General features: G+C 34.7%; 1 protein-coding gene across 4 annotated transcripts in view; it reads left to right on the top strand.

The window, feature by feature from the left end:
- Positions 1-16,326, top strand: part of LOC149790206 (epidermal growth factor receptor-like) — a 320,772-nt gene that overhangs the window by 230,440 nt on the left and 74,006 nt on the right. For all 4 annotated transcript variants that reach the window (XR_016423815.1, XM_089972210.1, XM_089972209.1 and 1 more), the window contains exons 5-9: positions 1,796-1,879; positions 2,922-3,043; positions 5,245-5,386; positions 6,502-6,609; positions 12,225-12,336. Coding sequence is in view for 3 of the 4 variants with exons in the window: in XM_089972210.1 (XP_089828336.1) it covers positions 1,796-1,879; positions 2,922-3,043; positions 5,245-5,386; positions 6,502-6,609; positions 12,225-12,336 (568 nt within the window). In the remaining variant the exon portion in view is untranslated. The remainder of the gene's footprint in view (positions 1-1,795; positions 1,880-2,921; positions 3,044-5,244; positions 5,387-6,501; positions 6,610-12,224; positions 12,337-16,326) is intronic.

Genomic DNA, 16,326 nt, shown 5'->3' with positions numbered 1-16,326 from the left:
TCACCACAGTGTCAGGTGTCAAACTCATTTCTTTTGCTTACAAATGCTATAATCTTTTTGAAAGTCATTCTAGTATCAGGTGTCAGAGGCATTACTGTAGCTTACAAATGCTATCATCTTTTTGAAAGTCATCATTGTGTCACCACATTGTCAGGCATCAGACTTGTTCCTGTCACTTTCAGTGCCCACAGTGGCACATGCCAGACTCATTACTATTGCTTATAAATGCTATAGTCTTTTTAAAATGTTGGTAGTGTCACCACATTGTCAGGTGCCAGACTCATTCCTTTTGCTTACAAATGCTGTAGTCTTTTTGAAAGTGAAGGTAGTATCACCACATTGTCAGGTGCAAGACTCATTCCTTTTGCTTACAAATGCTATAGTCTTTTTGAAAGTGAAGGTAGTATCACCACATTGTCAGGTGCAAGACTCATTCCTTTTGCTTACAAATGCTATAGTCTTTTTGAAAGTGTAGGTAGTATCATCACAGTGTTAGGTGATAGACTCATTCATGTTGCTTACAAATGCTGTAGTCTTTTTGAAAGTGTTGGCACAACTGACTGGCAACATGTAAAAGGACAATTAATTTGCATTCCTACAGTTTTGAACAGGGCTGTATTTAATGAGTCTTCCAGTACCTACAGTTTCTTATTATGGACTGTCAACTTTGAAAATTGGACCAGCTCATTTTTATATACTGGAGTTGTAATTTATGAAGAAACCATCCTTTGGACCTCTGCCTTCAAAAGTCCTTGAGAGAGATTACTCATTATTGAAGAACAAAAACGAATAGAAAGAAAAAATTAGATGCATCTCAATTTAATGATTAAAAACATCAGAAACAGAAATTAGATTGAATCTTTTTAAATAATGGTTACTGGTTATATGTATTGTTTGAAAGGGACATTATTTTGCATACACTGAATAAATGAGTCTTAGTCAACAAAATTTATCTTAATGCATTATTACATATAAATCGATCTCCACTCAACTGTCCTCATCTCAGTGCATTGATTGCATATATATCCACTCAGCAGTCATCTGAATACATTGATTGCATATAGATGGATCTAAGTCAGCAGTCATCTGAATACATTGATTGCATATAGATGGATCTAAGTCAGTAGTCATCTGAATATATTGATTGCATATATATGGATCCAAGTCAGCAGTCATCTGAATATATTGATTGCATATATATGGATCTAAGTCAGCAGTCATCTGAATATATTGATTGCATATATATGGATCTAAGTCAGCAGTCATCTGAATATATTGATTGCATATATATGGATCTAAGTCAGCAGTCATCTGAATATATTGATTGCATATATATGGATCTAAGTCAGCAGTCATCTGAATATATTGATTGCATATATATGGATCTCAGTCAGCAACCATCTTTTCAATACATTGATTGCATATACATGCATTGCAGTTAACAGTCATCATCTCAGTAAGTCCTTGTTCACCGCAAAACATGTTTACCATAATCAACAGTTACTCTGATGTTGACCTTAATGTACTATTGCCTACCAGTTGATTGAAATACTATTTTTATGTCCTCAATGTAATATTGCCTACCGATGGATTACCTTCTATTTTCTGTCCTTAATGTACTGTTGCCTACCAATGGATTACCTTCTATTTTCTGTCCTTAATGTACTATTGCCTACCAATGGATTACCTTCTGTTTTCTGTCCTTAATGTACTATTGCCTACCAATGGATTACCTTCTATTTTCTGTCCTCAGTGTACCAATGGATTATCTTCCATTTTCTATGATCTTTTCTAGGTGGGGAATGCCATGAAGAATGTTATAATAAAGTCACAAAAGAAAAACATTGCTGGGGCCAGGGACCAGATATGTGCCAGAAGTGTATGTCCATTTCTGTGTTTTTCATTTAAATTATAGATGCATACGATTTTTAAAATTTGCATAAAACAACAAAATTATTTTAAGCTTCTTACTGTGTTAACTCTTGTATCCTGGAAATTAGTAATCTTTGTAACCTTGATTCATGTCAAATATTTGATATTAGTAATCTATTTAATGTTTTGTCTTGTCAAATTTACATATCAGTAAATGTTGGAAGATATAATAGTTTGTATCACTGGTATAAATTAATACCTGTCAAAGTAATGTTTACATCTGATATATAAACATCCACTTTTGTCTGTGTGTCCCGCTTGCCAAACAAGAGGTTGAGAAATCAAAATTTGCTGTGGCATCCCAAATTTTTGTATACTCTCTTTATATTTTTAGGTTCAAACTTTCTCTTAAACTTGCTCATCCCAATATATTTATTATTTTTAATTTTCTCTTTTAAATTCCCATTCAAGGATGGGCAGTTTCCCTTGTATCTATAAATATACCATACATGTGATGCCAACAAATTTATTCTGGTTTGTATTATCATCAGAGTTGAAGGAGTTATGGGATGCAGACTGAGTAAAGCTCTGATTCAAATTAAAATGTGTCAACTTCTGATTGGTTGATGCAAGACATTCAGCTTCTGATTGGTTGATGCAAGGAAGACAAATTCTGATTGGTTGATGCAAGGCAATCAACTTCTAATTGGTTGATGCAAGACATTCAGCTTCTGATTGGTTGATGCAAGGAAGACAAATTCTGATTGGTTGATGCAAGGCAATCAACTTCTAATTGGTTGATGCAAGGCAATCAGATCAAAACTGTTAATAAAATTACAGATAAGGTTAAGAATTGAGTAATAATTTTATTAATTCAGGACTCCCATCTTGTGGAGAAATATATCCCTGCTAATTTCCACTTTCAAAATTGAAACACAAAGTTTCATGTTAAATATGTGCTGTTCTGAATGTGTATATTATAAAAAATTAATGAAATTAGTATGTTTTGATTTAAATAGTAATGTTTTGAGTTTTGTACACTTTTTCAGTGAACTATGGAGATGTGTGTAGCTTGTCTTGTGAAGGACGGTGTTTTGGAAGTGAACAAAATCAATGCTGTCACCCAGAATGTGCTGCAGGGTGCCATGGGCCTCGTAAATCAGAATGTTATGTAAGATTGATTGAAATAATTTTTATTGCAGGATCTACGTCGCATTTTATAAAATCATTTCAACTTTTAAATATTATATATTTGTAAATAATTTTTATTGCAGGATCTACATCACATTTTGTAAAATCATTTCATCTTTTAAATATTATATATTCATAAATATCACACCAGGAATTTACAGAATATATAAGTGTAATAATTCCATGGCAGCCAAAGTAAATTCCACTAGCATACAGTAGGGTGTTATACCATAAAATATCGGGGCTTCTGTTTCGTAAGTTGCATGAGAGCTGTGAACAGCTCTCATGGTAGTGTTGAGGAGAGTTATTCGCCATCCTCAAATATGTATGACATCATCATTTACAGTACATCATCATTAATGGCATATGAAGTCATATATCAAAATGTACGGAATACTGGTTTTTCTGTGGATGATTCATATTAGATTCACTCGAATTGTTCCGGGAACCAGTCTAGCTTTATCAGATTACCTCAAGCACTTTAAAATGCACATACTGTTATTTTTATTTTTTACAAATTGGCATCCAGCAATCGATATGTTAGGATGAAAAGGACAATAGACCTCTTAAAATGTTTTAATAATACAGAAGAAATCTAATGGAACATTTAGATTCTTGGGGGAAAAACATCAGGAAGAGCAACAATTATGTTTAGTGGACATATTTCTGTTGATTTGAGTATGTCGCATTGCAGAGAAAAACTAATTGCCATTGGCCCACGTACATGTTTTGTAAGGATTACAACAAACTGAGATATCAAGAAGCCATTGAGCTCCATAGGGTTTTGAATTGCAGTTTGTAAACCTGTACTGGAGGTAATTAAGTAAACTTCACATACATGTTTGAGCTAAATGCAGTATTTGCTGTCACTTGATCAATCTTGAATCACACTTCTCTTCTTTTAAAAGCGTGTTTTCCAGCTTGACAATAGTATTGAGGTCTTGGTACAGTTGGCAAGTCTGATATCAGTATTTGCAATATTTAACTACCATGTAATCTGGGCGGAAAATGTAGAAGTTCGTTCCGAAGACATCTGGAAATCTTTGATTGTTGAGAGTGATGGAAGGAATTGAAGGAGCTCGATGGCATGCAATATCAATCTTTCTCCTCAAACACAAGCCCCAAATTATAATGCAAAAAAAAATGTTTGAAGGGGTTGATTAGCTAGACTATTATCATTTGTTAAAAAGAATATTCCAGTTTTAGTTCTCTCATATTTAAATTATGAAATTGTTTGAATAATTATGTTTTTCAGGTACAGGTTTCCCTCACTATAAGAGCTTTCATTATAACATGGTTGATGTACTAAAGAGAGCTTGGTAATAAATCCCATTTTATTTAATGTGTATCATGTGCTTTATTGTAAGTTTTTCTCTCTTTAAGGCAGCATAATAATGAGGGAGTACTGTATAATACTTAATCATGAGGTGGTCTCATTTTATGCAGATTATTACATGACTCGTACATACATCATTATTATGAGGGAACACTAGCTTTTACATACAGCATTAAAATGAGAGAACACTAGCTTCTGCATACAGCATTACAGTGAGTGAGTACTTTATGATATACCTCAGTATAAGGTGGCCTTACTGTAGTTTGAAAACTCTCGTTCCTACTGACATTAGGAGGGAATGTTATATGACTCCTACAGACAGCGTTAAAATGAGAAAACACTAGCTTCTACATACAGCATTACAATGAGGGAACACTAGCTTTTACATGCAACATTATAATGAGGGAGTAGTCTATAATATACTTCATTATAAGGTTGCCTCACGTTGTTAGAATACTCTGGCCCCCTCTACTAATATTATAATGAGGTAATGTTATAAAGCTCTTAAAGACAGCATTATAAAGGGAATATTCTATGGTTTCTGTGTACAGCATTATAATGAGGGAGTACTGTGATTCCTACATATAACATTATAATGAGTGGGTGTCCTGTAGCTCTGACTAATACCATTATAATGAGGGGATGCCCTTTAGCTCCTACTGATACCATTATAACAAGTTAACACTCTTATGGATGTCATTATAATGAGGGCATGTAAAGTAATCCTGAAAACATTAATGAGTGAATATGATGTTAGTCATTTGGATCCACATCTCCCAAACTATCAATCTAGATAGCAGACATTGTATTGTATATTTAACTAGAATTACCTCCCTTGTTTTTAGGCCTGCAAGACATTTTACAATGATGGCATGTGTGAGACAAATTGCCCAGCAGAATCTATATATGACAACGGCAAGCTGACATGGATAAAAAATCCTAATGCCAAGTATGCATATGGCTCATTGTGTGTAAAGGTATGCCCAGGTGAGTGAAAGTCTCTTTTAGCCAAAATTTTGATCATCATCATTGTCATCATACCATAAAGCCAATGTTTGGAACCAGTCGGTTACTAGAAGGGGGTAGATTGCATAAAGCCAATGTTTGTAACCAGTCAGTTGCTAGAAGGGGTAGTTTGCATAAAGCCAGAGTTTGAAACCAGTCTGTTGCTAGAAAGAGGTAGGTGACATGAAGCCAGAGTTTGAAATCAGTTTGTAGAAAGATGAATTAGCTTTGTGTATGTTAATTGTTTTATAAACTGTGATATCGAAACTGAAACTAAAGTGTATTGTTTAAGGATACAACACAGATGACAACCTGTAAAAACTAAAGTGCATTGTTTAAGGATACAACACAGCTGACAACCTGTAAAAACTAAAGTGCATTGTTTAAGAATACAACATGGCTGACAACCTGTAAAAACTAAGGTTCTGATAAATTTTACTTGTTGATAAAAATGGATGTGTTGACAGTGAAGCATGCATTTTACTAGCTGCACTATTTATATAATAGCCAGGGAATGACAATACCCAGGCAAAATATGTATTAGGGAAGCCCAGTAAACATAAAACACATTGACTCAATTGAGGAGAAAATATTTATTAGATAAGAGAAATTACATAGAATTCAAATGGAAAACAATTAGTACAAGAGATTACACACGCTCAACACATTAATATAAGCTAATAAATAACTTTTAAAAATGAACCTTTTGGTCTTTCTCTTAACCTAGATTTGTCCCGAAGTTGGATTTATCCTGAGTATCTTTCAGAATATCCCATTCAATTGGCATTTGTGACATGTGTCATGCAAGGGTCTTAAATACAAGTAATTTTGTAAAATTTGAAAATAATCTGTGATAAATACAACCGTTTTGTAAAATAAATAGTAATCTTTGGAATTATTTTGTCATGACAAATTAAAACATACTGTTAACCTCATTAAATTCATAACAAGATTGCTCTGGAACTTCCACAAAGGACTTAACTGATGTTAATTACCTAAGTACCAGTATATATAAAACTCTTTCAGATTTTATGGTCCATTGGTGGGCAGATTGAAGTTTACTTGTCCTAATTGAAACTATTATTAATATATTTCAGAGCACCTGCTGCAGGACCAGGGGGCTTGTGTAGTGAAGTGTCCAGATAAGAAGGAACCTGATGTTAACAACACGGCATGTGTGGAGTGTTCTGGGGCCTGCAAAAAGAGTGAGTAAAATATAGAATAAAACATACTCTGGTAAATGAGATAATAAATTTATCACAAGAAATTTTGTATCCGTACAACAGGGCATGTTTGGATAGTGTTGTGCCCTGACTTTGGTGTATGCTGTTACCCTATGACATTTATGACATTGTTCGAACATGAGCAAGTGGAAAATTTAATAAGTGTTGCATAATTCACGAAATTTCAGTTGCAGTTATCAGATTAATTTTTAGATGCAAATAACTCAAGATTTATACAAGAATTAACTGATAAATGAACTGCTTTTAAGTTTTCTTGCAACTTGATGTTTTTAGGTAGATGTATTTTGTTGCTAGTCTTTTCAATATATGTAATAAAATAACTGAAATACACAGACATAATAATTATCAAATTTACCATACTGACTGTAAATCTTGGGACAATTTAAGTCTTGGGACGTCCTAAATTAATATCAAAAGTAGTTATTTTTATGACCTATAAATGTTGGGACACAAAATTATAGAAATATTTTCATGTAGTACAAGTCTTAGGACATATATTCTAAAACTAATCGATAGATTTATTTTATTGATTGTTACAACAAAAACATTTACTCTTTTGCTAAGTGACTATCATCATGAATTATTTCATGGAAATGTTATGAGATTATAATATAATTTATTTGAAAATACAATACATCGGTTTAATTTTCCTGTTTTCTTTTTCCCTCCACCAAATTCAGATTTGTAAATAATTTCTAATTAATTATTGTTTGTTTATGCATTATTAACCCTTACCTCATGCAAGTGCATTTGGACATCTCTACCCAATTCATATACAAGGGCCTTTTGATGCCTGCTGTAAACATCAGCCATTTTTAACGGACTACCGGGTCGTAATCTCCACTCTCAAAAATGGAGGTTGTGGATTTCGTTCAGTACTTTTCACAGTTAGAATCACAACTATGAAAGCTTCAATAACTTAGGTAAAGGCTCTGATATTGATGTAGGTAGCAATTAGTTTTTATAAATTACCAGATTCAAATGATTTAGTGATGAAGTACTTGTAAATTTCGAGTATGATAAATGGCAGCTATGGTTGGTCATGCAGCTTCACTGACTTGACCGTCAATGAGTTCTCTCAAGATGTTAAAGAACATAAAATATTCTTCTGTAAAAAAATAATTTCACAGCTATAATGATCAGACTTTACTCTTAAATTTTTCCACACACAATAGATGTGTACAAAAAATGTAAAATGGTTAAAATTGCTGTTAAATGTAACATACACTACACTGCTTTACAGTTAACAGGCAGGCCTATGTTTATGGAGTCAAATAGGTAACAGGGGTTCTATTTATAGTGCACTGCACTAGGTAACTTTGCTACATGTGTATCGAAGGGCTAAAAAGCCATACACTCGATGAGGTAAAGGGTTAAATTAGAATTTTGTATCAGTGTACCAGGAATTACAGTTTTATTTTGCCTTGAAAGTGTAAATACCTAACTTATTAAATCCCAGTATGACAACAATAAGCAACAATAGTTCTTCTTTCAATGTTTACATTTGATGAGCATTTTTATATAATGGCACCACTGTATGTACATTGAAGGTTTGAACTTGCCCTGAATTAATAAGTACATCCCCTGGATTTGGATCATAGGCACCACTGCATGTACATTGAAGGTTTGAACTTACCCTGATTTAAGTACATCTCATGGCTTTGGATCATGGGCACGACTGCATTAAACTTAATCAGTATCTCTAAAACACAACAAAGAAATTTCAGAAATATTGCTTGGACAATTTCTGTAATACTGTAAAAGGGTCAGTTGTTGTTTGCTTTAATGTAAGTGGTCTAAAATCCTTGTATACACAGGTATGGTAATCATGCAAATGTTAGGAGTAAAAGGCAATTTTACGCATCAAATTACTGGCATTGCCGCTGGACATTTTCCATCTTAATTGAAGCCAGTTTCAGGCTTTAAAGATTAAAAGACCAATTACAAACAAAAGACATACAGAAATAACTACAGTACTGTAGATTTCCAAAATTCCAGTGCTCGGAAAATGATGATTTTGTTCATCCAAACCACAAAACTTAAATAGATCAATAATGATATTAGTTGATCTGTGTTCAGAATTGTAGCCTTTAATATGATTATTTTTTTCATGAACATGTACCAGTAATGTGAATATATGCAGGTTATGTAAAACTGCCAACCCTCATGATTTTGGCATGAATTTCACTACTCTCCAAAGAGATTCATTGATTCACACTGCATGCAGACAAATCACAAATTAACAAATTTTTAATCAGGAATAACGTTTATCCCATTAAGTGCTAGTCATGAGATCAGCAGTGGTCACTGATGCCAATTACAGTCCAGTACTGTTAGTAGTAATGTTAGCAGAACTATATCCAATTGTTACAGTATGCAAAATACGAAACTGTAGAGCGCCACATCAGAGTAAGTGAAACAGTTTATATCATTGATAAACAGTAACTCTTGAGGTGGCACGCTACAGTTTCATATTTTGCATAGCGTTAGGATTTTAAAGAAAAAGAATTTCCCCGGCTTTCCTCACTGGTTTTACTGGCTATTTAAAAAAGACCTTGTACATCTTAGGTATAATGCAAAGAACCTTTAATTCCCTTTATTTTGGTGTATGATTGATGGGTGTACTCTGGGTTATAGAGTATACAGCTTGGCCTTACTTCAAATGTGCACCTTTCAAAAAAGTGCTAGCTCTACTTGGTCATTTTCACTTCCTGAACTTCAGAGGTAAATTGTATAAAAAAGAGCTGATAACTTTTTTTACATTTTATATATTTGGTAATTCATTCATTGCACTTTCAGAATCTGGTATTGTCTAGTCTGGCAAAATTCATTTTCCCTATTTTAATAGCTGCTATGTATAGTGTACTTTAGACTAATTCAGGCTGATTTTTTAACACAAGGGAGCAGTCATTTTAGTTAGCAGTGTGCTTAAATCATGTAAAATTTCCAAAAGTACAATATCCAAAAGAAATATCATCCACATTACATTAATGTAGCATAGAGGTATGCAAACATTCTCTCCACTGTGCATGTTTTAAATGCAAACTACTTCACCTTACATACGTCACTCTCTCAGAAGTACATATTATCTGGTGAGCGCCCCCTGAGCACAGTGATCAAAGTAAGTGAACAACTTATATCATTGATAAACAGTAACTCTCGAGCACAGGGATCATAGTAAGTGAAACAGCTTATATTATTGATAAACAATAACTCTTGAGCACATAGATCAAGGGGGCACTCACCAGTTATTTTGTACTTTTTGAGAGATTGACGTAGGTAAGGTGAAGTTGTTTGCATTTGTAACATGAACAGTGGAGATAATGTTGGCATACCTCTATGCTACTTTTATGTAATGTGGCTGACATTTCTTTGGATACTGTACTTGTGGAAATTGTACATGATCTAAGCACACGGTACAACAAAATGGATGCTCCCCTGTGCTTGACAAATTAACCAGAATTAATCAAAAGTACACTAACTTTAGCAGTTATTAAAATAGGGAAAACGAATTTTGCTGAAGTAGACAATAGCATTTACTGAAAGTGCAATGAACCAATTACAAAATATCTGAAAAGTAATAAAAGTTATCAGCTCTTTTTTCTACAATTTACCTCTGAAGTCCAGGAAGTGAAAATGACGATGCGGAGCTAGCAGTTTTTTTATATGAGCACATCTTAAGTGAGCCCAGGCTGTATACTCTAGAACCTAAATTACACCCATCAATCATATATCAAAATAAAGGGAATTAAGAGTTCTTTTAACATCACCTAAGATATACAAAGTCTTTATTATATAGCCATTATAACCATTGAGGAAATCCTGGGAAATTCTTTTTCCTTGAAATTCTAACCCTATGAAAAACATGCACAAATTCACAAATTTTTAATCAGGAATAACGTTTATCCCGTTAAGTGCTAGTCATGAGATCAACTGCTCCGGTGGCCTAGTGGTTAGAGCATCCGCCTCAGATGCGGGAGGTCGTGGGTTCGATCCCCAGCCGAGTCATACCAAAGACTTACAAAAATGGTACTAACAGCTGCCTTGCTTGGCACTCAGCATTAAGAGGTTAGTGTTAGGACTGTAGGACTGGTCGGCCCGGTGTCAGGATAATGTGACTGGGTGGGACATCATGCTACATGTCTGCGGCATGATGCCCCAGTGCTAGACATCACTATGAACTGCCACATTGCAGACATCATAGCGATATGACTGAAAAATTGTTAAAGCTACGTTGAAAATCCAAATCACAAATCGCTAGTCATGAGATCAGCAGTGGTCACTGATGCCAATTACAGTCCCGTACTGTATGTAGTAATGTTAGCAGAACTACATCCAGTTGTTACAGTATGCTAAATACGAAACTGTAGAGCGCCACCCAAAGTAAGTGAAACAGCTTATATCATTGATAAACAGTAACTTTTGAGCACATGAATCAAAGTAAAGGAATCAGTATGTCTAGCTGAAATGTAATCTGGATTTGCTAATAACACTGAATGAAACAAAATCTGTATGTAATAGTATAGGGCATAAATGATGATACAATAATGGTAAGCATGATTTGTAATTTGTAAGTACTGTATATTTCAGTACTGTATGGTCTCGGTGTCCCTGATAAACTCTGATCAGCTAGTGAATTACCTTTATTTAATTTCATGTTAGAGAAATCAGAAAATATCCACAAGCAAAATAATAACAAAAACAATCATTGTAGCGTATATCAGTGTCTTGACATTGTTATTGATATAGCTGGTCACTGTTTTGTGACTTGTGTTGATCTTGCCAATTTTGTCTTTTTTGTGTCTATACACTAAAAATGCTATATTTTTACATGTCTATACATCTTGAGACATGGAAAAAATTATTATTTTTTTGTGTCTCGAGACTTAAAGCTATTACGATGGATACAATTTTAAATGTATTCTGTGATTTAAGTCACACATGTTTTTCCTTAAAATTAACATTGGGCATTCTGTGATAATGAAGCAGACTTTCTAATGCTATCAGAAATGTACGCACTTTACGAAAACATCACATACAAAAAATTGAACTATATTAATTTTTAAGAAAAATCGTGTCTTGAAATCTGTTTCAGTACATCTAATTTGAAAGCTGTCTCACAGTATGTCTAATTTGATAGATGTCTCATCGTATCTAATTTAAAATCTCTTAGTATGTCAAATTTGAAATCAATCTCTGAGAATGCCTGTTTTAAAACCTGTCTCACGTTATGTCTGATTTGAAATCTATCTCAGTATGTCTAGTTTGAAATCTGTCTCACATTATGTCTAATGTGAAATCTGTCTCACAGCATACCTATTTTGAGACCTGTCTCACAGCGTGCTTATTTTTAAATGTCTCACAGTATGTCTGATTTAAAATCTGTATCACAGTATGTCTAATTTGAAATCTTTCTCACGGCATTGCCTATTTTGAAATCTGTCTCAGTTTGTCTAATTTGAGATCAGTCTCACAGTATGTCTAATTTGAAATATGTGTCACAGAACAAGATCTTGTTGTCTAACTCATCGTACAATTTATATATATATAAAAATCGTGTTGCTCTTTTTTTTCAGCCTGTGCTGGGACTGTCAATACAGATTTTGTACATGAAAAGAACATACAATCATTTAAAGACTGCACATCAATTCATGGCAATCTCAGGATTCTGAAAAGCACATTTGAAGGGTACGTAATTTATCATTACTGTTGTTGCGGAACCGTTCCAAGTGGAAAGGGAGACCACTCTATCGCCTTTATGACTTTCTTAGCAGTAACTTTGAATATTAATGGTGTTGTAATATGATTTGTGGTGCTAATTATATTGAATCATGGGAACCAGTCTAGAAAGCAAGTGAAAATACAATAGAGTATATATATATATGAGTTGACTTACCATGATTGCTTGGTAATGAAAAATAAAATATTAGGAAAAAGAATCTTTTGAGACCTTATCCTATTTGAAAATGAAAAAATAGATTGATGGAATTTATGCCCCTTTACAGACTTGACTTCAGAACAATCATTCATAAGAAACCTGATTCATGCAGCTTTCATCTGGATGGATCCATACTGAGAAATATAGGTCTGATCATTGTCATTTAGTAATGTAAAGTTTTGCCCCCCCCCCCCCCTAGTATAAACATACCCACAGTGCTGCAACTAAAACAGCTTGCATGGCAGCATGGAATACACATGCCAACTTGTATGAGAAAGTCTGATGTACTTGAATTATTGAGACCCGTATTTGTACTGTATTATCAATTATTGCCACCACTGGTTACCACAGCAACAACAACGAAAATTATAAAATAACCAAGGCAACTTGCACATGAACATAATATCAGAATACCTGAAGATGCAAGAAAAGCTGACATCCATGCAGTATGTAGATGTGTTTGAACAAAACTATCTTTGTGCACAGGTTGAACAAAAACGTCGTCTTGCATCGGCTATCACCACTGAAGTAGCAGAGTATGTTCATGCAAAAACAACAATCACATGTCTTGGACTTCAAATATCAGAAGCGTAGTGGCAAGTTGGAAAATCATGTGGCAGTTATCCTTCCCACATAAACATCAGGCAAAGACACTCTGCAGCTCTGACAAATATGATTCCTGGAATTGGTAGCAGTGTTACCAAACTTGGATCATGCTGGATTCACAGTGGTGCCTTTTTAATCTGGAACCACAAAAATAGCAGCATCAGTGCATCAATGATAAAAATAGGCAGATGCATTGAAAAGATTCTCAAAACACTGGAGAAATACACTAATGCATAATCTGGATGGACCCATGAAAGATTGGCTTAAGTCGAGGTCCATCTCTCACTGTAACAACAGACTGGGTACCACCAAGGTCAATGATAAAATGAATCTGAAACGCTTTATCCATGTATTACTTTTAATGTATTCATGTTCATTATCTGCTTGCTTTATGTCCCTATGGCTAACATAGACAGTTCTGATTGATTTTGTTGTTGCTGAGTGAAATGAAAGAAACAAAATTGGTATCACACTACATATGGATAAAGGACTTTGGCCGACTTCTTAACCGATCCAGCAAGTACTTACACATGTAAAAAATATTGATGCAGATGTTGCAGGAATGTATTTAACACTCAGAACTGCTAACCAGTCCTGACTTTTACTGTGGTGGTATCAGTGAAAAACCAGTGTACAATGATGCCAAAGCCTGGTGAAAATGCTGTCAAATTTACTGAACACAATGAAAGAAGAAAGTCCAAAATGTCATCTCATGGATTTTGAATATCTGAATGTTTCAATGGCAGACACAAATGCTCTGCTAACAAAGACAGAAATGCGGCTGATACTGATCAAACTGTGCAAATCACTGAACCATGCGGGTTCTGTTTTCTCAGACCAGTCAAAGTTATGGCAAAATGTATTCAGCAGCAGTTTGCATAATTATGACTGGTGATAACATCTTGAGTTGTCTCTGCTGGATTTGTGGAAAAGTTTTCACTGAAGAGCAAAGCCCATCCACTGACAAAAAGCAAAGCCTGTGCAGTAATGAAAATAAAAGTCCTGGATCCAAAGTTTGTGACCACTGTCATACCACTGTTACATACATAGGTGCTGTACACAATGCATGCAGTTTGCAGTTGAGAACAAGTTTGCTGAAACCCAGTTGCCATGAATCTTACATTTTATTCATCATTGTCAAATCAAGGTATTTCAAAACAAAATTACAAATGGTTTGGTCCACATTTGAGTGCAAAAACCTTGCTGACTATCACGATCTTTATATGTTGATTACTGGAGTGTTTAAGAAAATTCATAATCCTGCATATTACTTCAGGTTTCTGGGTATGGGCTGGGATGTATTTTTACTCAAAACTAAATTGATCTGCAGTTGTTCACTGACTTAGATCAGCACCTGTTTATCGAATAATCAGTTTGTGGTGGAAAATCTATGTCAAGTCACAGATACGCTCATGCAGACAACCCAAACATAGATATGACACACACACCCCCCGTTGACCCAAACAATCACAACATTAAGTTTCCATGGTTACTTCTTTGCAGTTGGCCTGGACTATCCTGAGCATTTACACAGGGCACACAATGATTACAAACTGGCTCCAGAAACATTGTGCCTGGTACATAGTTGTCCTATCGGTGAACAATCGTTGACGAGTCCAGTCACATATACACCAAATGCACCAAACTGGTACCAAGTCTTCAGACAAAACACATCTAGGTTGTTGTTGTAGGATTTAACACCATTTTCCAGCACAAGATAGGCTATACATGGTGGCCAGTATAAATGGTGGAGGAAGAACCCGGGAAAACCTCGGAAGGAACCCCCAACCCACGAGAAGCTACTGGCAAGCTTGTCACATACCCACATTGGCCAAACCTGAGGCTGGAACCCACACAGACAGAGGTGAGATGGCAATGTTCTGTAACGGTGAGCACTTTAGACCAATTAGCCACTCGGGCCCCCCCCACAACTATGTACTGCATGTGTGAAATCTTCAGTTGTATTTCCGATTGGGTATTTGTGTAACCAAACTCCATCGAGTACTTGAATTTCGTCAGCAAGTTTGAATGGCCCTGCACAGTCAGATAAATACAGACCTATGCACAGAGGCCACCAATGACTTTGAGAAGGACTTATTCAGACTCATGAAAAATTCCATGTTTGTAAAAACCATGGAGAATCTTCACAAATGAATCAGCGTGTTTTTGTTTGATGCAGTGCCAAACCACCAGAATGCACAGTTGCCGGAGACGCAAGTTTTCCAGAGGTTATTTATAACTGCATGACAATTGTGCCATTAAAAAAGACTAATTGCCTACAAGTGCACCATTGCATGATGATGAGACGGGACAAGTTCTTATAGGTTACTGTATTTGTATCGGAAAATATGAACAAGTTTTTTGGGATGGATATACTGCATGATCTTGGGAGTGCAGTATTTTTGCATACAAATGCAGTAATCTTTTTATTATATGCTTATTTTCTTATTCTACCTAAGGCTTAATTATATAAACAAAAATACACTTCAGGAAACAAAGTAACTGAATTTATGATGTATTACAAACTACATACACAAGCGCAGATTCATCATTACACAACAACCACATCATTAATGCGCTTATAATTCCACCCAGATAAATTTGAACTTAAACGCACTAGACATCACTTTCAAAAGAAAATGGCATTTTTATCTACTTAAAATTGAAATTTACATTCATATTGTGAATGAATGTGTATTGCAACAACTTTTCCATTTAGTCTGGAATGAATAGATTTTGATATTTTTGTTGATTCTGCTAAATTTTGTGATAGTGACTGAATTTTTCTGTGTCAATTCTACATGAAGTACATCTGATTTCAGCAGCAAGGAAGCAGTGTGTTGACATCTGCAAGTGTGTTTCTTTTCTGTCAATGAATGGTTTCTTTTCTGTCAATGAATGTTTGCAATGGGAAAAATATGAAGTCTTTCATTTGCAATTCTCAAAAAAATGCTATGGAATTTAATGTTTATTTCATTTTGAGTGTAGTAAGGAGGATGTAATTGCACTTAGAATATAGTTGAAATTACAGTACAATTTCGAAATGTGCAGTATAGCTTGAGAACCCATGACATGGCTCATGTAATTCGGATGTGCAGAACTGAGAAAGTACATTCTGAGGAAATTCAGGATGT

The sequence above is a fragment of the Sinohyriopsis cumingii genome, chromosome 10 (assembly GCF_028554795.1).
Source record: "Sinohyriopsis cumingii isolate HCF-2022 chromosome 10, ASM2855479v2, whole genome shotgun sequence".
Lineage (NCBI taxonomy): Eukaryota > Metazoa > Mollusca > Bivalvia > Unionida > Unionidae > Sinohyriopsis > Sinohyriopsis cumingii.
The sequence above is the reverse complement of the archived record's forward strand: the minus strand, read 5'-3'. Positions and strand labels throughout refer to the sequence as shown.